Source organism: Pseudopipra pipra, chromosome 10 (assembly GCF_036250125.1).
Source record: "Pseudopipra pipra isolate bDixPip1 chromosome 10, bDixPip1.hap1, whole genome shotgun sequence".
In the NCBI taxonomy this organism is placed as follows: domain Eukaryota; kingdom Metazoa; phylum Chordata; class Aves; order Passeriformes; family Pipridae; genus Pseudopipra; species Pseudopipra pipra.
Genome location: NC_087558.1, coordinates 5,280,115 through 5,297,097, shown reverse-complemented (window position 1 = coordinate 5,297,097; position 16,983 = coordinate 5,280,115). Strand labels below are relative to the sequence as shown.

Here is a 16,983-nt window from a genome sequence, read left to right as displayed (position 1 = left end):
CTTATCACTGCAAGAAAAATGTAAGGAGTCCTGAATTTGCACTGAATGAGCCATTACTTATGTCTATCACAAAGAAACAAGAGTACTGAACAAAAAAAGATACATTAAGGGTTGGATTTTTTTTTCCCCAAAAGAAAACTAAAAATAAAAAAGATCAGATGTGACTCAGGCTTTCAAACAATAAAAATAGCAAGATAAAAGAACTAGGTTGCTTCATTGCCTAAAGAAATGGCTAGAATCTTAAAAAGTCTGAAACGTGATTGTGAGAGACTCACTTTATGGGCTGCTAAGGAGGTGCTGACCTTCGTCATCAATAGATTGCCTGAGCCTTTGTGGTATTCAGCAGTAAAGGAAGTGCTTAAAAAGTCATCCTGCTGAAAGATGGACTGGAAAAATCTCCAGTTCAGATCTCAGCACAGCTGTTGTCAGTGCACATGCTCATTCAGAAAGTCTGTCTGTAAATCTAATACAGATAAATCTTGCTTCATTTTTAAGCGATAAAACTGGAGCATCCTCACCTTTAGAGATGGATCAGGATATCTGGAATTCAATAGAAGTGAAATTATTATAGAGGAGGGCAGCTAATGACCTACCTGTTGTGGAGCTTTGGTTGTGTTTTGCTGTAGTACTATATTTCCCTGTCTGTACTAGAGGACATTGAAGGAGTGGGATAACACGAGTACCAGTGGTGTAATTTTCTTACACTTGCTCCACAGTTTCGGATGCAGTTTTGCCCGTTCCAACAGTTGCACTGAAATGAACTGTAGCAGATGACTGCCCTGTGATTTTAAATGGCCTTCTGGGAGAAAAGGACTGTTATGGATGAAAGAGTTCAATTCCTATAACTTCTTGGAAAAGTCCCATCCTTGGCTAAGCAGCACAGCAATATGGCAGTTGTCATTATATGTATCTTGTAGCAGTGTGAATTAGCCATGGTGGGGGATCAGGCTAACACAGCTATAAGGCTGCTGGGAGACAAGGGAGCTGACTGACAGATAAGTGGGATATCTTTGCACAAAATGCATGTCTTTGGAAGACAAAATCATGATCTGGATGAAAAATGTGATGTTATCCTTGAGAAACAGTGCAGCGTTGAACATTCACAGCAGAGAGCCCAAAGTACAGATGGAATACTAGTGACTGGAGCTTCTGGGACAGCAGATGAGGTCCTAGGCCACCTTGTGCTCCAGGGCAAGTGAAAGCAAACCAAAACAGTGACAACAGCAATCTCTGCCAGTTCTGACCACGGGGGAGGGTGTGTGGGGAGAGAATTACTGCTCTCTCCAGATCTGATGGTTAATTTGTCTCTGAGTCCTAACAAGGTGCATTCAAACTCAGATCATGGCTCTCCTTGGACTGCTGTAAAATGGTCAGTGTAAGGAACCTCCATCAGAGTAAGAAACATACTCAAGTCCCCTTTCTGATTCCCAGCTGATGAATCATCCACCCCCACCCACCCTCAGATCTCCAAACCATGCCAGGGTATGATCCAGAAGCCAACACTGACAAATCCCACCTTCAATTTGCTTCTTCCTCCACAGACACTGCCATGAAAGGCAACTGCGACTTGTGCTGTCTACTGATAGATTTTACTGAAATTGGGAAACAGACCTTTCTCTGCAGTGCAGTCCCACAGAATGCACATCCCAAAGAGCAGGTAACAGCAATGTAATGGTTCCAGTTTCAAGGCAGCTTAATCCCCTCTGGGAACTACTGAAGGAAATTCCTCTCTCCTGCCACTCCACTCCAATCAATGCTGAATGGTTCTGCCTTGCTATATGTAGATTCAGGAAGATAGCACTGTAGCCTTTGCTGTGTAGAAAGGTTTCACTTCACAACTGCATGGTCAGAAGCTTTTTTTGTTTGAAATCAAAGTTTAAATTCTGAAGAAAAGAGGGCTCATCAAAGAACTGGCAAAGAATTTAACAACTAGGTGCTGGCTGAAATGCCAGTGTGATTTATCAGCAGGTTCTTCTCTAATCTGATGTGAGATAATAGGAGAAGGTGTTGAAAGCAGAATCAAACTAGATACAGAACAAAAAGCATAAGTAATAGGGTTCATAAAATTATGCACATAGGGAAGTTTACATTATCCAGTAGGCAGGCCACTCTCCCATGGAAGGTTTCTTAGATAGATTGGGAAATCAACAGATAAGAGCAGATTTTAAAAGACAAATAATCTTATGTTCATTTTGCATGTTTGGGTTTTTTTTTTCCCACATGAGCTTCCCCATTTGAAGACATGTGAATTACTTACTGATAGACCAAAGAAAATACTTGGCTGTAGTAGCTGGTAGTGCCAGGGTCAGATATCTCTTAGCAAAGATTAACCCTCAAATTTGCAGAAAGCTGAATTTGCTTATAAAAGATCAGGAAGGTCATTCCTGAGAACTCACAAATTTGGAGTAGTTTCCTTCTAACTATAGCACTAAGTTGTCTATATATATTCCCCTGCATAGTGATTCATTAGAAGCATTTTACAGTAAACGCTTCCAAAATAAAAACCAGACATTTTAACCAAAGTCTCAGGAAAATAGTTAACTGACAAAGATAATGATTTTCTAAAAGCTTTTCCCTGGAAGTGTTTTTTTATTGAGGCAGTGATTAAAGTGAGCCTGCCTGAGTCATAATGTGCCTCCGTTGCACGACCCAAAGTCATGTTAATCAGCTTGAATACCTAAAAATACAGTAGGAACAGTGTAAATCCACTTGATACAGCAAAGTTCACTTCTCTGGTCCACCAGAGAAATGTCCATAACTGACCAAAGAATTACTGGTCTGCATTTTACTGTTTCCTCTCTTCTTTTTATTCCAGAGTAAATTATTTTTAAATTCTTAAGACAGCCTCATGCAAGCAGTTTGGTCCAGCCAATTTCCCATTCACACTGGTATCAAACCCCCATCAGATACAAGGCTTTGCCTTTTGTTAGTTTTCTGGCAAGGAGAAGAGTCTGTTAATTCTTCTTGAAGGCTCCAAAGTACTATATGGCTGCTCAGGGAAAAGTTCCTGCAAAAATCTGATGAAGATCCTTAAGGATTTGTTAGAGTTCTATAGGGTCTCTAGGGAACAACCCACTCAAGAGGCTGTCAAAGTCCTGTGTTTCCCCTCCAGAACCTTCTATAGCCACATGCTGCAGGGCCACAAGGAGCTCCAGCACAGGTCCCATATGTGACAGTTCTGTTGGCATGACATGACACCAAGATCATCAGGCTCATCCCCTCAGCTGGGGCTGGGGCTGGGACTGGCTGGAGTCTCTCTGCTCCACTGCACAGTGAAGATAAATCATAATTTCCTAAATTACCTAGTGCTGAAGCCAGAACTGAAAAATGCAGCTTCCAATCTTTAGGCTATGCTATGGTTTGTTTTAAAAAGGGATTGAATGTCTTACAAACAGGTAAAATTGCTGCCAGATGCAAGCACATTAGCCTTCTCCAGCTGCTTTACTGCTGCCATTCAAAATAGCTTGCTATAAATATGATTCCTTTGAGCTCCATTCTGACAAGTGTGGAGCACTATCTGGGAAGGGCCAGTGGTTTTCCATCCCCATTGAACTCAGCAGGAGTTGTGATTGCTCAGCATATTGCTGAAAAAAGTCTGTTGAAATTACCTTAAATCACACAATTATCCCCTCACCTCTTGCTTCTTTTCTTTCAGTCGTGGAAGGAGGCAGAGAAACAGAAAGAAAGACAACAAAGAAATGGTGCAGACAGAGGAAACCACAAATGGAAATGGGAAAGCAATGAAAAACAAGGCAGGACAAAAGAAGAAACACAATTAGAGACTTGCAAGTGGGTATTCCCGAGACCTCTGCTTCATATTTTTGTGTCAAAACTAATGGAAATTGAAACAGAGTTGGTCTACACTGATGAGGCCAAAATTTCCCTTGAGTTTGGGATGGTTCATATCACACAAACAGCACATCAACATCCTGAAAAACCACCTAAGGACAGCACTTTGCACTACATTGGAAAACAGTTCCATATGACCTTCTGGGAAGGCAAGACTTGCCACAGGCAGCAGGAGTACACAGCAGCAGCAGCCAAGTTCTCCACAGTTACGGGGTTAAAGAAGCACAATTGCCACAGAGGAGTCAGTGCAAGGAAGTTGTTTTGGTAACTGGGTACAATAAGATCAAAGTGAACCAGGAGCACAAATCTGGGATGTGTAGGGTTGAATAAAAATCCTGAGATGTAAATTGATGTGAAACCTGAAAATTAAGAGTTATATATAAATAATAGAAGGGCACTGGACTGAACCAAAAAATCTCAGGTGATTTTGTATTTTTCTCTAAGGTTTCAACTGTATTTGTGTACGGAGGAAATTGAAAGGCCACAGAGTGAAAAAAAATGCTCCACTTTTTAATCCCATCTCTATCATGGATAAATGACATCTCAATAATCAAGGGAGTTCCTATTCTGCCACAGCTGTACAAGCACTAGTGGGTCAAACGTCCTTTGGTTAAACAAAAAGTCTATTTTATTATCTTTTTTCCCCCTACAGCATTTCCATTGTGCTCTCCATTTCCATTTTTCCTCTAAAGCCACTGGCTCTAAATCCTTTTCATTCTGCATGAGAAAGGAAGGGTCCCATAGTGAGAAGCTCCCCTGGGACTCAGATGGCCTTCTCTTCAGCAGCCAAGAGTCCAAAAGCTGGGATTTTGTGGAAAGAAAGACTTCTTGGCTGCCTGAGATACTAAAGAAATAATATGACCTTGGCTATGATCTTTGAAACTAATCTGTGATTTTCATGACATTCTGCCTTTAAATATTCAAACTAGAGCTGTCTTAAATGGTCTTGCTCTTCAATAAGTAGTTATTTCTGAGTTTTCAAAACCACAATCCTTTCCAGTTTCAGGCTGAGCCCCCTAAAGGAGGGATCTACAGACCTTTGACTTTCTTCACAGTCTTAGCCAACCTTGAGTTTTATCAGGGTAATATAACAAGAAAAGAGTAAAAGAGTGAGTATCTAACAGTCTGGCAAGGTTGCAATTAATTTCACAGAGGGGAGGGAAGAGAAAGGAGGTGTAGGAAAGCCCAGCAGGTGGGTCACTGCTCCATCCACCAGCCTCCTGTTTCCTGGAAGCCAGAGCCAGCAGCACTTACAGTAAAACTGATTGTTCAAAGTTGTATCATTATTCCCAGATTTCTTCAGTGCTGCTAATCTCAGTTAATTATATTGGAAATCCCTTGTATTATGACCATGCAATTCATAATGTGCCAGTAGAAGTCATGGTTCATAATAATCACATAATGGGCAAGGACTTAGGCATAATCAGATTTTAGTTACCCTGTCGTGTTTCCATAATGCTGCTATAAAACCAACATAATCACAAAAAAGCACCAGTTATTTAAACATTTTTATCAGATTGATGTACGGTATCTTTCTCTCTCTCTCTCTCTCTCTCTCTCTTTTAAACAATGTAAGATAACAAAAATTGGATTACAATTGCTGGGAACAGACTACGATAAACTGTTTGCTTGTGTGCAGAATGAAATTTAATAATGGCATCAGTGTCTCAATTTTTAGCAATGTTAAACCTGTTAAATAGTAGTTTTCTGCAGCCAAAGGCTGCTCCCAAAGAGACAGCATCAGAGCATTGTGAAAACGATATCTCCAAGAGCTCAGCTGTCTTATAAACCTTGAAAGATGTCCTATATCCTCACAATTAACCTGGCTGCTAACATTTACTGTGCAGATGAGGGCTTGACTTTTTCCACAATACATGATGCAAAAAAACCCTCAGTAGCTGTAAGGATTTTAAAGGCCAGCGTCTGCTTCTCAAATAAAATTTAAAAAAAAAGAAAAAAGCCATTTTCTATTTTACAGGAACGCAGTTGGTGAAGAGAATAGAGAACTTGCAAGATGGACTCTCTGGACTGTGATGTTTTATCTCCACTCTGACCCCAATCACTTCAGCTCTGCACTTGACATCCTGAAGAAGGGTCCAACTACACTTGTTTCAGCAATGAACTGCCAAACTTAATTCAAAAGAATTTCTAAAACATTAGATGTTTTCAGTTGACAAGTAAATATCTGATTCCTATATTTTTCTACAATTGCTTTATTTTAAGGCAATAAATATAATAGCAGTGAGTGAGTAAGATCAGAGAGTGTCACCCTTTTTAGATGCTTTTTTTCCCCTTCAGAAATGAGCTGTGATGGGAACAAAAACACTTGCCACTTGAGAAGAAAGAAGGACTTGTCTACTCCTAAGAGGAAATGAAAAGGAGGTGAAAGAATAACTGGAGATTATAAAATTCCTTCCTGGGATTGTGGGCAGAGTGACTGAGAAATCACAGAATTGTAGGGCTGTGCTTCTCAGCAGTCTCTTAATCCAGCTGTCCTCAGAATCAAAACACAGAACATGCCTGAAAGACACTTCTGTGCTCTGTTTCTAAAAATCTCCAGTGAGACAGATTTATCTATATCAGCAAGCTGATATAGAAAGTTCTTCCACGTCTTCTATGCTGCAAAATAGCCCCATAATGGTTTTGTATCCTCACCTGACATGAAGGGCAACTAGTCACCTTATTCTCTCTGAAACCTCTTAGCAGACCTTTTTTTGCTCTTCTCCGAAATAAATAAATTCAGTCCTCTTGGTGTTTCCTCCCAGGCCATGTTTTCTAAACCTCTCCATTTTTGTTGTTTTACTTGCTTTGTCTCCAATTTGCTGCTTTATCCGGATATAGACGAATTGAAGATGGTGCAGAGAAAACCAGCAAACTTAAAGCTGCTGGATTGGAACTGTGGTTGTTTTGCCTGTTGGGTTTTTTTTGAAGAAATAAGCAGAAACTCCTCTGCATTTTGCAGGGATGAAAAGACACATGGTAAGTAATAAGTCAAAGGTCAGGAAATTCAAAGTTATGGTTTCTGGTGCAAAATGTTTCCAGACATTTTTCAGATTTAAGGAAATTAAGGCTTTAGTCTGACCTTGTAACATTTTGAGGTAGAGATCCTGATCAAGGAAAGTGTGTGCATAGCATTAAATATGAATAATATCCCTAAAGTTAGTGCTACCTTACATATTGCAAATATCATACATTTCTTTGCTCTTCTTTAAGCCAAAATGTCTTTTCTAGATCCATCTATATACTCTTGTCATACTCTTTAGATCATGTTGTTTTACAGACATGCAAGTAACAGCCAGCCCTGAATGTTTAACACTGAAATTATTGGATAGTGGAGGGGGAAAAAACAAAGGAAATTTATTAGAAAGAAAAATAGAAATGCTTGCTTAATTTAGAGATTTTGTATGTTGGACAGCATGCTGCTGATTATCGCTGACATCAGGAAGGCAGAGTTATCAGGAGAAGAATTGGTGACTTCTCACTATTTCTGCACTATTTAGCTACCATTAAATTAATCAGGAGGGACTTAGTCAGCTTCATTATAGTTGGCCTGGGAGAGGAAAAAATAATACTCCCTTGGAGAAGTCTCACCATTAGGGCTTAAGAAATAAGTACTTTCTGCTGCTAGTGCGGAAAATAGCTGCAGAAATTGGGCCATAGTCTTCACTCTTCTATAATACAGAATATTATATATACACTACACTGAGAAACACTGCAAATTTCACTAAATTTTTGGCATCCATCTGTTGCAACGGAGGGAAATAGAACTTGAACAGCTGGACTGGGATATGAAGGGTATGAGAAATCACTCTTTAGCTGAAAACCTCAGTGGAAACCGTATCATATACGTATATCTATAAGACCTCTAGTCAGTTATTAACAGCTTAGCTACAAAACAACATTAAACCTTTATGAGGATCAAAAGATCTTGTCTCACACTAATCTCCTAATATCAGACAGCATAAAAAAACTTCAGAAACATCAGCCTGTTTAAAACCTGCCCAAATTTATATTTCAGGCCCTGTTGTTCCGAAAATAATCCTCCTCCGTGATTTAAAAATAAATGAGGAAGGTTCCTGGCTGCTGTGCACAGGGAGAAGTCCGCGGTATCTCGGCACACAGCTTTGGGAGCAGAGTATCCGAGAGACACGAAGCGCGTCCCACGTGTGAGGCAAAGGCCTTGAGCAGCGCGTGATTAATCCACCAGAGTGCTGTTGTGGCTCCCTCCACACGCTGGAATATCTCCATTTTCCACAGATGGCTATTACAGGCACTGTTCCTATGGCAGGGAGATAAACATTAGTGCCATCTCTTTCGTGCGCCTTGAGTTCTCAGATTAACCTTTCCCGCGGCTCATTGCCTCGTGATTCACGGCTGGCAGGGAAGGCTTTGTCAAGGTAACGCACCCTCTTCCAGGCAACAATATCTGCAAAAAGCTTATGTTTTGAGAGTGACTGTGGCACCGGTGCCTTGTGGACATCGTTACACACCCATATAGAGCGAGGCCACGTGGTCCAGCCAAGCCTTCCATCCATTTCCCAGCATGAGAAGCAAAAAATGAGTGTTTCCTATATAAATACCTACATGAACAGGATTTTATCTTAAGTAGGCTATCCACTGGTAGGGCACGACAGAAAAGCACAGGCAGCTTTCTTGGCATCAGTGCTGCAAGGGCAGTCCTGGGAGTGCCATAGGATTGGGATCCTTGGATGTGCTCCCTGTTGTGACCATTGGATCAGCGCAAGCTGCGGCAGAAAGATCAGGGCACAGCCATGTTTCTGCCCACCCCTCCTGCCCCAATGCTGACACTTTCTGCAGCTGGTCCTGAGGTCCAAGAAGCCATCAATATATAACAATGTGTAATCCCTTCCTTTTGCAGCACACAGACTGGAATTCCTGGTTATCCACTGGAAAGAAAAGGGTAGAAAGTGGGACTTTATTATAGAGTTTTCCCTATGCTCCCTCACTAAAAGAGCTGTGCAAGGACTAGACACAATTTAACACCAAGAAAGTCATCAAATGAGAGCATGTTAAAGGCTATATATTTGTTTTGAGAATCAACTTTCTGGAGCTAAAAATCAGATTCAGAAATTATCTTATCATGAGCACAGGTCCGCTAGAAACTTCCTGGGAGTACACCAGGTCTTAGACAGAGAACATCAAAGGTGATAGTCACTGATCCCCCCAAAGCCTGAGTGGGAAATGCTGACTTTACTCTCTAGAAATATTCTTTAAATCTCTAATAACAAAGTAGTTTCTTAAATACAGCCTACTCATTTAACTTGCTTTAAAAAAAAAAAAAAAGTTAAAAAAAATCAGCAGTTTTTCTTTCCCTGTAGTCCCATCACTATATTTTTAGGCTGCAAAGCCAAGAAATTGATTTTTTTTTTTCCCCACTGATACTTATTGTCTTTTATGGCTGCAGAAGATTTCAGACCAGGAATATGAAGCTTACAGATGGCTCATATCTGGCTTGTGCAATAGATAAAGTGAGAATCTGTTGTAATGATCCATTTGGACATGCTCCCATTTTCTGATCACTGAATTTGAATCTATTAATCTTCTAGACATTTCCAGCATGCCCATCAACATGAAATAAAGCTGAGGAACTGCACGGCTATTTGTCTGTAAGGATTTGTGCCCCTCTTCTTCTTGCCTGAACTGCTGTTACATATATGGCTTGTGAAGTGCTTTATTTCTCAGGAATACTACATGTTGGCCATAAAACAATATATTTCCTCACTCATGTGTGTGCACAAGAGCAATATTTGTATTCCAGAAAGGACAGGACATATTTTCCAATAATTTTGGTGCCAAAGCAGATCAGTCAATTTCTAATTAACTCTAATTGGCTTCCTCACATGCTTTTAAATTATTTACCTGGAGGTGACAGGTGCTCAAAAGCACCAAATATTTTCTCCATACTTTGTAAATGTTAAGCAGTATATTTGATTAAAAATAATCACCCAACACTTGTCACTTACAACCAAAAGCCTCCTTGACCTAAACAGATGCAAACCACATGTTTTACAGTCACTGAGAAACGAAGCCAAGGTCCATGTAGTAGATTCCTCAGTAGGTAACATTAAAAAAAATAAATAAAGAGAGAAAAAAAGAGAAAAAATATTTAGGACAGCCTTGGAGAAGGTATTAACTCATCTTGAAAGATGTGGGCTCAGGCTTCTGCTCAACATTCACAATCCTGCACAGCTCAGGACATGTCATGTCACTGCTGGCTGGACCCACAAAGGGCTTCTTTCCAAACTAAAAAGCTTTAGACACCTGAACCCACAGCTCCTGCATTTGTTGAAGGCATTGTGACACCCAAGGACAGATAAGCACAAAGGTGTGATGCTGCCTCACCTCTCTCAATGTAAAGCAGAACCTTCGAACTCATCTTGAAATGTAATTTCCTTTCTGTTCAGGGCCCTAAGAAATGGAAGGTGTTTATCCTCCCAGCTGCCATCTGCTCCTGGAAGGGATTGTACAGGAAGAGGGAAGGCAGAGCAGTTCATGCTTAATTTGTGGCTCTGGACTCTTCCTGGCTAGGGCCAACACTGAGCAAAAACTCAATGTACAGTCAGCTTAATATACAGCCCAAAATTAGGCAAGCTGGGAACAGGGTCCCAGACCAAAAGCAGCTAATACAGGCAAGCAGCAGCCAGAGAAGGTGTGGTGTTAAAGTATTTCTGATCTGAAATATCTTTAAATCGTACTGCTGCATACCTACACAGGCTGCAGGGGAGAGGCAGAGATGCAAGCTGAAGTGGGCACCGAATTGGAAAGTGTTCATGGGCTGATTTGAGAGTAACTTTATCCATGAGGACAGTTTAGAGAAAATGTGTTATTAAAGTACTTTATTTCCATTTAGAGACTCACACAGGCATACACAGACAGTAGGTGGTGACAGCTGCTACCAGAACCATTTGTTATCTTACTTCTGTTCAGCTTTTGACAGTGTAAAATGAATATAAATGCTGAAAAGCTTTACAGAGGTGAACCAAACAATAAAAAGTAGGGGGGAATGAATTCTGGTTAGGTTACTTTAGGGAAGAGCTTTATTTCTGTTTATTCCTGAGGCATGGATGTGCACTGTTTTTCTAATGCTGACAATACTGTTGAGAGGATTCTTGGTGGAGTTTACCAGATCCACACCATCCTGAGGTGGTGAGAGCTGGCCTTGCAGCTAACTTCAATATCATACCCAGAAATGGCATGAAAATAAGGCTTCAGCAAATTATTGCTTTTCCCTAATAATCTGTCCATCAAAATGGAGTGAACCTTTCACAGAGTTTGCCTTAATAAAAGTGCTGGTGAGATATCTCTGTGTTTGGACTTAGCAGTAGCAAATCTCTTGGCATCAAAGGGATTAAATTAGTTGGCCTGAAATTATATTGCTTTTTCCAAGCAATCATGACAGCTCTCAGAATCTTGCTACAATATAGTCACATCACACCAGCTGACAGTTCCCTTCAAAAAAAACCCATTCATTTTGGCCAGCTCCTCCTGTGAACACTATCAACAGACTGATGCTCCTGCTTCAGAGTCCAATAGGCTTTTTGAACTACACCCCTATCAGGAGGAGGTCCTGCTATCAGTTTGGACTTTTGTCTGATTACTTGGTTCTAGCATGGAATATTTACACCATCCTCGCTTTGTTTGGATTTTGGATGGACTCACAGAGGAGGACAGACAAATTTTGTGTTACAAAGGCAATCTATAAAAGAGATTTTGGTGTGTTGTACAGAATACAAAGTTCCTCAGAAACTGTTGTAGTGTAATGATTCCACTATATATGTTTCATTAGAGCTTTGGGTTGGGTTTTGGTTTGTTTTTTTTTTCTTCTATGACAATTCCTCTCACCTTGGCAGTGCTGATATAACTGGAACACTCCATAAAATAGGGGCTGGTAATGAGAGGCAAAGATTTATAGCATAGCACACAGATTAAGCTGAAGTCAGACAGATATTTTCCTAAAAACCTTTGCTCCTGATTCAATGCTTGTATAGCAAAATATTTACTTTATGAGAAAGACCCCTAAGTTTGCATGGGGGAGAGGTGAAACCTTTATCTGAAGTTGGGCCAATAAACAGGAATGACTTGGGCTTGGGAGTGCTGCAGGGAACATCGTTAGCTCCTGTGGGAGGGAAAGATTCACGTCAAGTTTATTTTTATAAAGCAGCATCCACCTAGAAATGAGCACAAACTAAAATGTTATATCCTCTGAATTTGGTGGGCACTTGAAATCTCATTTTTGCAGAGAGCTCTTGATTCCAAAAAAGGCCAAAACAGTGACAGGTACGCGGAACTTGTCAGCCTTTGGGGAGCATAAAATTTGGGTTTCAACCTCTCTAACATTCTGCCCCACCCAGTCACCAAATCCCTTCCATGTGCCTCTGGTTCCTGCACAAAGGCTGGTTGCAGCTGAAGAAGAAGCTTCAGCCCAGACACAGACAGGACTAAAGATAAACCCAATGGCAATGTGGGGAGAGCAGGCAGAAGCCCACCCCACCAGACTCCACAGTGAGGGCAAGCAGCCTGTTAAACTCACCTGCCAAAGTCAATACTCACCAGATCCATGCTTTTCTGGAAAGCAATGGCTTTCTGAATAGAAATAGGGATCATTTCTCATAACTTAGCATATCTGAGGTATAGCTGGCTCACAGCCAGTACTGTGTAACCAATAACATGCTCAAGATAGCAAATGTGTCCTGCACACACATTATTATTACAAAATCCATTGCTAACTCTGCATAGAGCAGCTAATATGCCAAAAATATCATATGTATATATTATTTGAATTATCCATTGCAGAGCAAGCTGCAGGAAGGCTAGTAAATTTAGTTCCCCTTACCTGCCATCTGCATTCATATTTAGTAGTGAATTATATGTTTTCAATATGTTTTCTAGCAAGTTATTTACACAAATCTCATTAACAATAAAGACAGGGGGTTTATATACAATTCCTGATCTGCTGACTGAAATTGCATACCAAGATGTCAGTACGACTTTGAATAGAAGCTGGAAAGCTATGCTGCATGAAACCATATCACTGAGAGAAAACCCTCACGCTTTCTATTCCCCATACTGACTTTTTTTCTTCCCTCTCTCCACTGAAACAAAACCGCCTTTAACTGGTTCTTTGTTATGCTGGTTTCCTGCAGCATTTTTGATAGTGCCTAATAGTTGTAAGGGCTGGATTACAGTTCAATATACAAAAAGCAGTTTGTTTCCAGCCCTGTGAGAAGCTTGCTATCAGGTTTTGAAAGTAATTTTCAGAAGTAGCCTTCCTTAGCAGACATTTTCTGGGATGCAGTCAGTGTTCAACTTGCCAGGTGCCTGATGTGCGATGCAGTGACGTTACGAGGCTGATTACTTGGATGGCTCTGAAGTAAAGGCATCTGGTTAGGACTGTTGGCTGGTCAGAAGAAAAGGCACTAATTAAAGTATTTTTTGCCTTTTCAGGTTTGTCCCTCTGATTAACCACTTTAAAAATCACTCCAGGGAAAACCACACAGTTATCTTTAAAACAGAGAGGGATGATTAAACATTCCTCTGCTAACAAAAAAAAAAAAAATTAAAAAAAAAGGAAAGTAATCATCTCCAGCAAGGCTGACAGGTTACTGCTGTATTCAAACTAGCTCTTAACCCTTTCAGCCTGGCAGGGGAAAGCCTGAGTGATCTTATGGCAGCTTAAAAAAAAAATCTCATCGCCACACACCATTTGACCAAATTTACTTGCTTTCCCAAGCTAAATTTGCTATCAAAATGTATCTATATCCATACACATAGACAGATATCTCTTGGCACCTTCTTTAAGACAAACCATATTCCCAAATTTAACATACACCAAAACTATAGCAGTGATCAGTAAACTGTTACCATTGCCAGTTTCTGACATTTGAACCTTTCATCTTGTTTTCAGTGAAAACAATTCCAACGTGTTAATGTACAAATCACCAGAGATCTTATTTTGTTCTTCCAAATTACACATATGATAACTAGGAGCTACCTTAACGATCAGCATTTCCACTGGTTTTTTACCAAAGTCACAATGGGTTTGAAATCTTTTCCTCTCTTTCTTATTAACAAATGTCTGTGAGATCTTTACTCATAATATGTCCCTGCTTACTGCCAAAATTAAAGCCTTAATACCATAGGATCTATGCTGAGGTCACAGTGTCACAGACTTGTTCTGTGACCTTTGGCAAACTACTTAATCACAAGCCTTTATACAACTGTGGTTTCAGCAATATATTTTTAGGGTCCTACACATTGCAAGAGAAACCTCCTTTATCAGTAAAAGTTTAACATAATTAGTGTCAGTTCAGCACTAATACAAAAATTTCAGGTAGTGCTTTCATTTCTTAAATTTCATTTATATACTCTGAATGGTTTTCCAAGTGGTCTGCAGCAGTCTTCTAAAGGGCACATGTACACACAAAACTTGCACAGTGACCTCCACCTGTAACAAGGACACTTTTTTAAAATTAAATTATTTCTGGAAAAATATTCCTGTCTACTGCACAGAGTATTCTCAAGTCCACTAAGTCTGAAAGTAAAAGATGCTGTTAGGTTTTCTAGCTGTGGTAAAGAAGGACATAAAATGGCACATTTCAGCTTTTTAACCCCAGATTGGCTGTAAAGCTTCAAATGTTTAAGTTGCTTGCTTCAATTTCATAGCCTCTATAACCCTTAAGATTTTGGCAAGTTTCTGCAGACTGAAAGTCTTAAGTAAGATGTATACACAAATTTCCCAGATTGGAATGAAAATAAAATTCTGTAACATAACTCTGGGAAAAGAAACTCTCAATGGTACACAGTGAAGCTGCCTCTCCAAGCCCACACCTAAATTTGCCTGTCCTTGTGACAAGACCTAAAGGTATTCAGAGGAGTGTGATGGAGATGTTTTCAGCTTTTACTTAAAGCAATCCAAACCACCAACAGCCCCTTTTATGTTCAGAGTTCGTGCTATTGGACAGCAGACTGCAGCAAGATAAAGAAGGGTCGGTTTTTCCAGATGGAATGTGGAAATTGCAAACAAATCTCCTCCCTGCTCATTATGTCTGTACATGGCACAGCCTTTATTGTTCCCTTGCTCTCAGTACAGCAGGCTTTCCCAAAGTTACAGCTACAGAAGTTCCTTTGGATCACCAGGAAATTTCCCTTCTTCTCTTCCCCTTTGAAACTCAGATTTGAGTGTTTCTACAATTCTTCTCCACATCCCCAGCTGTGCTGACAGTCCCAGTTCACTGTCTCCTTCCTGTCTAATTCCTCCCCTGGGAACTTCCCCAAATGAGCTTTTTCAGGTGCTTTCTGGCACTGACTTTGCCTTACCCCCCAAGAACACTCAGTCAGACTCAATATTCAGTGTCAGATAGGAAAATGCCAGGGAACAGTCCTTCTCCTGCAGCATAGCCAAGTTCTTTTATCAGAAAGATCAGGAAAAGGGTGGTGAAACACACACACAGAGAAGGTATCATCTCTATCAGAGCTTGGAAAACGATGTGGTTTTCAGGCTGCATAGAGATAGTTCACCCAACAGAAGCCTTTACCAGTGGAGTCTATATTGCTACCAAAAAAGTCCTTACAGCAGTGAGCAGATTGAATTGTGCATCTCACTAATACCAGACACTAAGGCTGGTCTGTACATTCATAACTTTTCTGCTTAGTACAGAAGGAACAGTTTCTGCAAAATTAAATTGAATCTTACTTTTTGTGCACGTTGCTGTTGTTTGTATGAAACTGGTCTGCACTGATGTGCTGTGGAAATGCTACACAAAAACCAGGAGAGAGACTGGGACAGAAAAGGTATACAGCTTAGATGGTCCCAAATGCAGGCACATCCCTTTAAAATATGACTCTGATTTTGTGAGAAAAAAGATTGACTTATTATTAGTTTCTTTGAACTCTTACTCTGAGATGTCTTAGAGAAGACTTGACAGAATCCAATCTTCACTGTATTTAAACATATTTTCTGAATCCTTATCTGTTCAGATATGGTTTAGAGAGACTCATGTCTTGGTTTTTGTCAAAGATAACTGAGGGGTTATGTAGGTCTAAACATAACTCTTCATATCAGCATTAAGACTCAAGGAAATTCTGAATTGCAGCACTTTATACTGAAGGGATCCCTATATGATTCTTTTCTTCTCACAATCATTCAAGAACTTGAAAGTTCATGGAGTAGCCTCAAATCTCTCATTCCCATAAATTTAACAGAGGTCACAGCATGGCCAATTCAGCTGAAAAGTGTTATTACAGAAAAACTTGATGATACTTTTATGTTCACTGATGTGAACATAATTCTCTGGGTCTTTTAGTTACATATAGCCCATCTTATCCACAGAGACACTTCAGCAGATATATACGGTACCATGAGCAAAGTTAAAAGTGATGAATACTCTGATTTATAACTTCTACTGATAACAAGATGGTAGAAAATCTTAAATGTATGGGTGTTATTATATACACTGTTTAACTTTGCTCAGCAGAGAAGGAATGGGAAAGAAAAAATATTTGTCACACCTGAACTGTGGGGACACTCCCTTGAATGACCCTTGTTGCCTGTAAAGAATTGAGCTGATCTCTCTAACCAGTGGACAAAAAGATGAAAGATAGGGTTATCTCTGAGGGTGCTAAGTGTGGATGTGAATCAATAATCCTTCTTGGGTTTAAGGACCAGACAGAGGGAGGAAAATGCATATATAGAAGAGCTTTTCTTCTTGACAGATTTAATCATCTAAAGAGATCTCAACCTGCTGAGTTGACATTGCACCTCCTAAAGATCAACCACTGCATTGTAAATACATAGACACAAGAAAGTAATTATTACAACTAATCTCATTAGGGATGAGGAGCTGGACAAACAAGCCAGATACCCCTCCTTCTATTTTAAAGCTGTGGTGATTGGCAAAACAGATTCAAGCAAGAGTCCCTTGGTAACACCCCAGTTAAAGCAGAGACTGCCTTCATCCACTCCATCCACATCAGCAGGTCCTCAGCATTGGTCTCAGTGTGATCCAAGAGTTTAAGCACACAGCCTAGAAAAATTTTACTTTGTTAGTCTTCATTAGAAATCTACTTTTTAAGCTGATTCTCAGTGAAGTCACTTAGTCAGACGAAATCATTGCA

The 16,983-nt window shown here is 40.1% G+C and overlaps 1 protein-coding gene across 1 annotated transcript in view; it reads left to right on the top strand.

Moving 5' to 3' along the window:
- The first annotated feature begins 1,474 nt into the window (after positions 1-1,474).
- SPATA16 (spermatogenesis associated 16) overlaps positions 1,475-16,983 on the top strand; it is a 68,171-nt gene continuing 52,662 nt past the window's right edge. Inside the window, 2 exon segments of the mRNA XM_064665589.1 lie at positions 1,475-1,657; positions 3,656-4,113. Coding sequence (XP_064521659.1) covers positions 1,475-1,657; positions 3,656-4,113 — 641 coding nt within the window.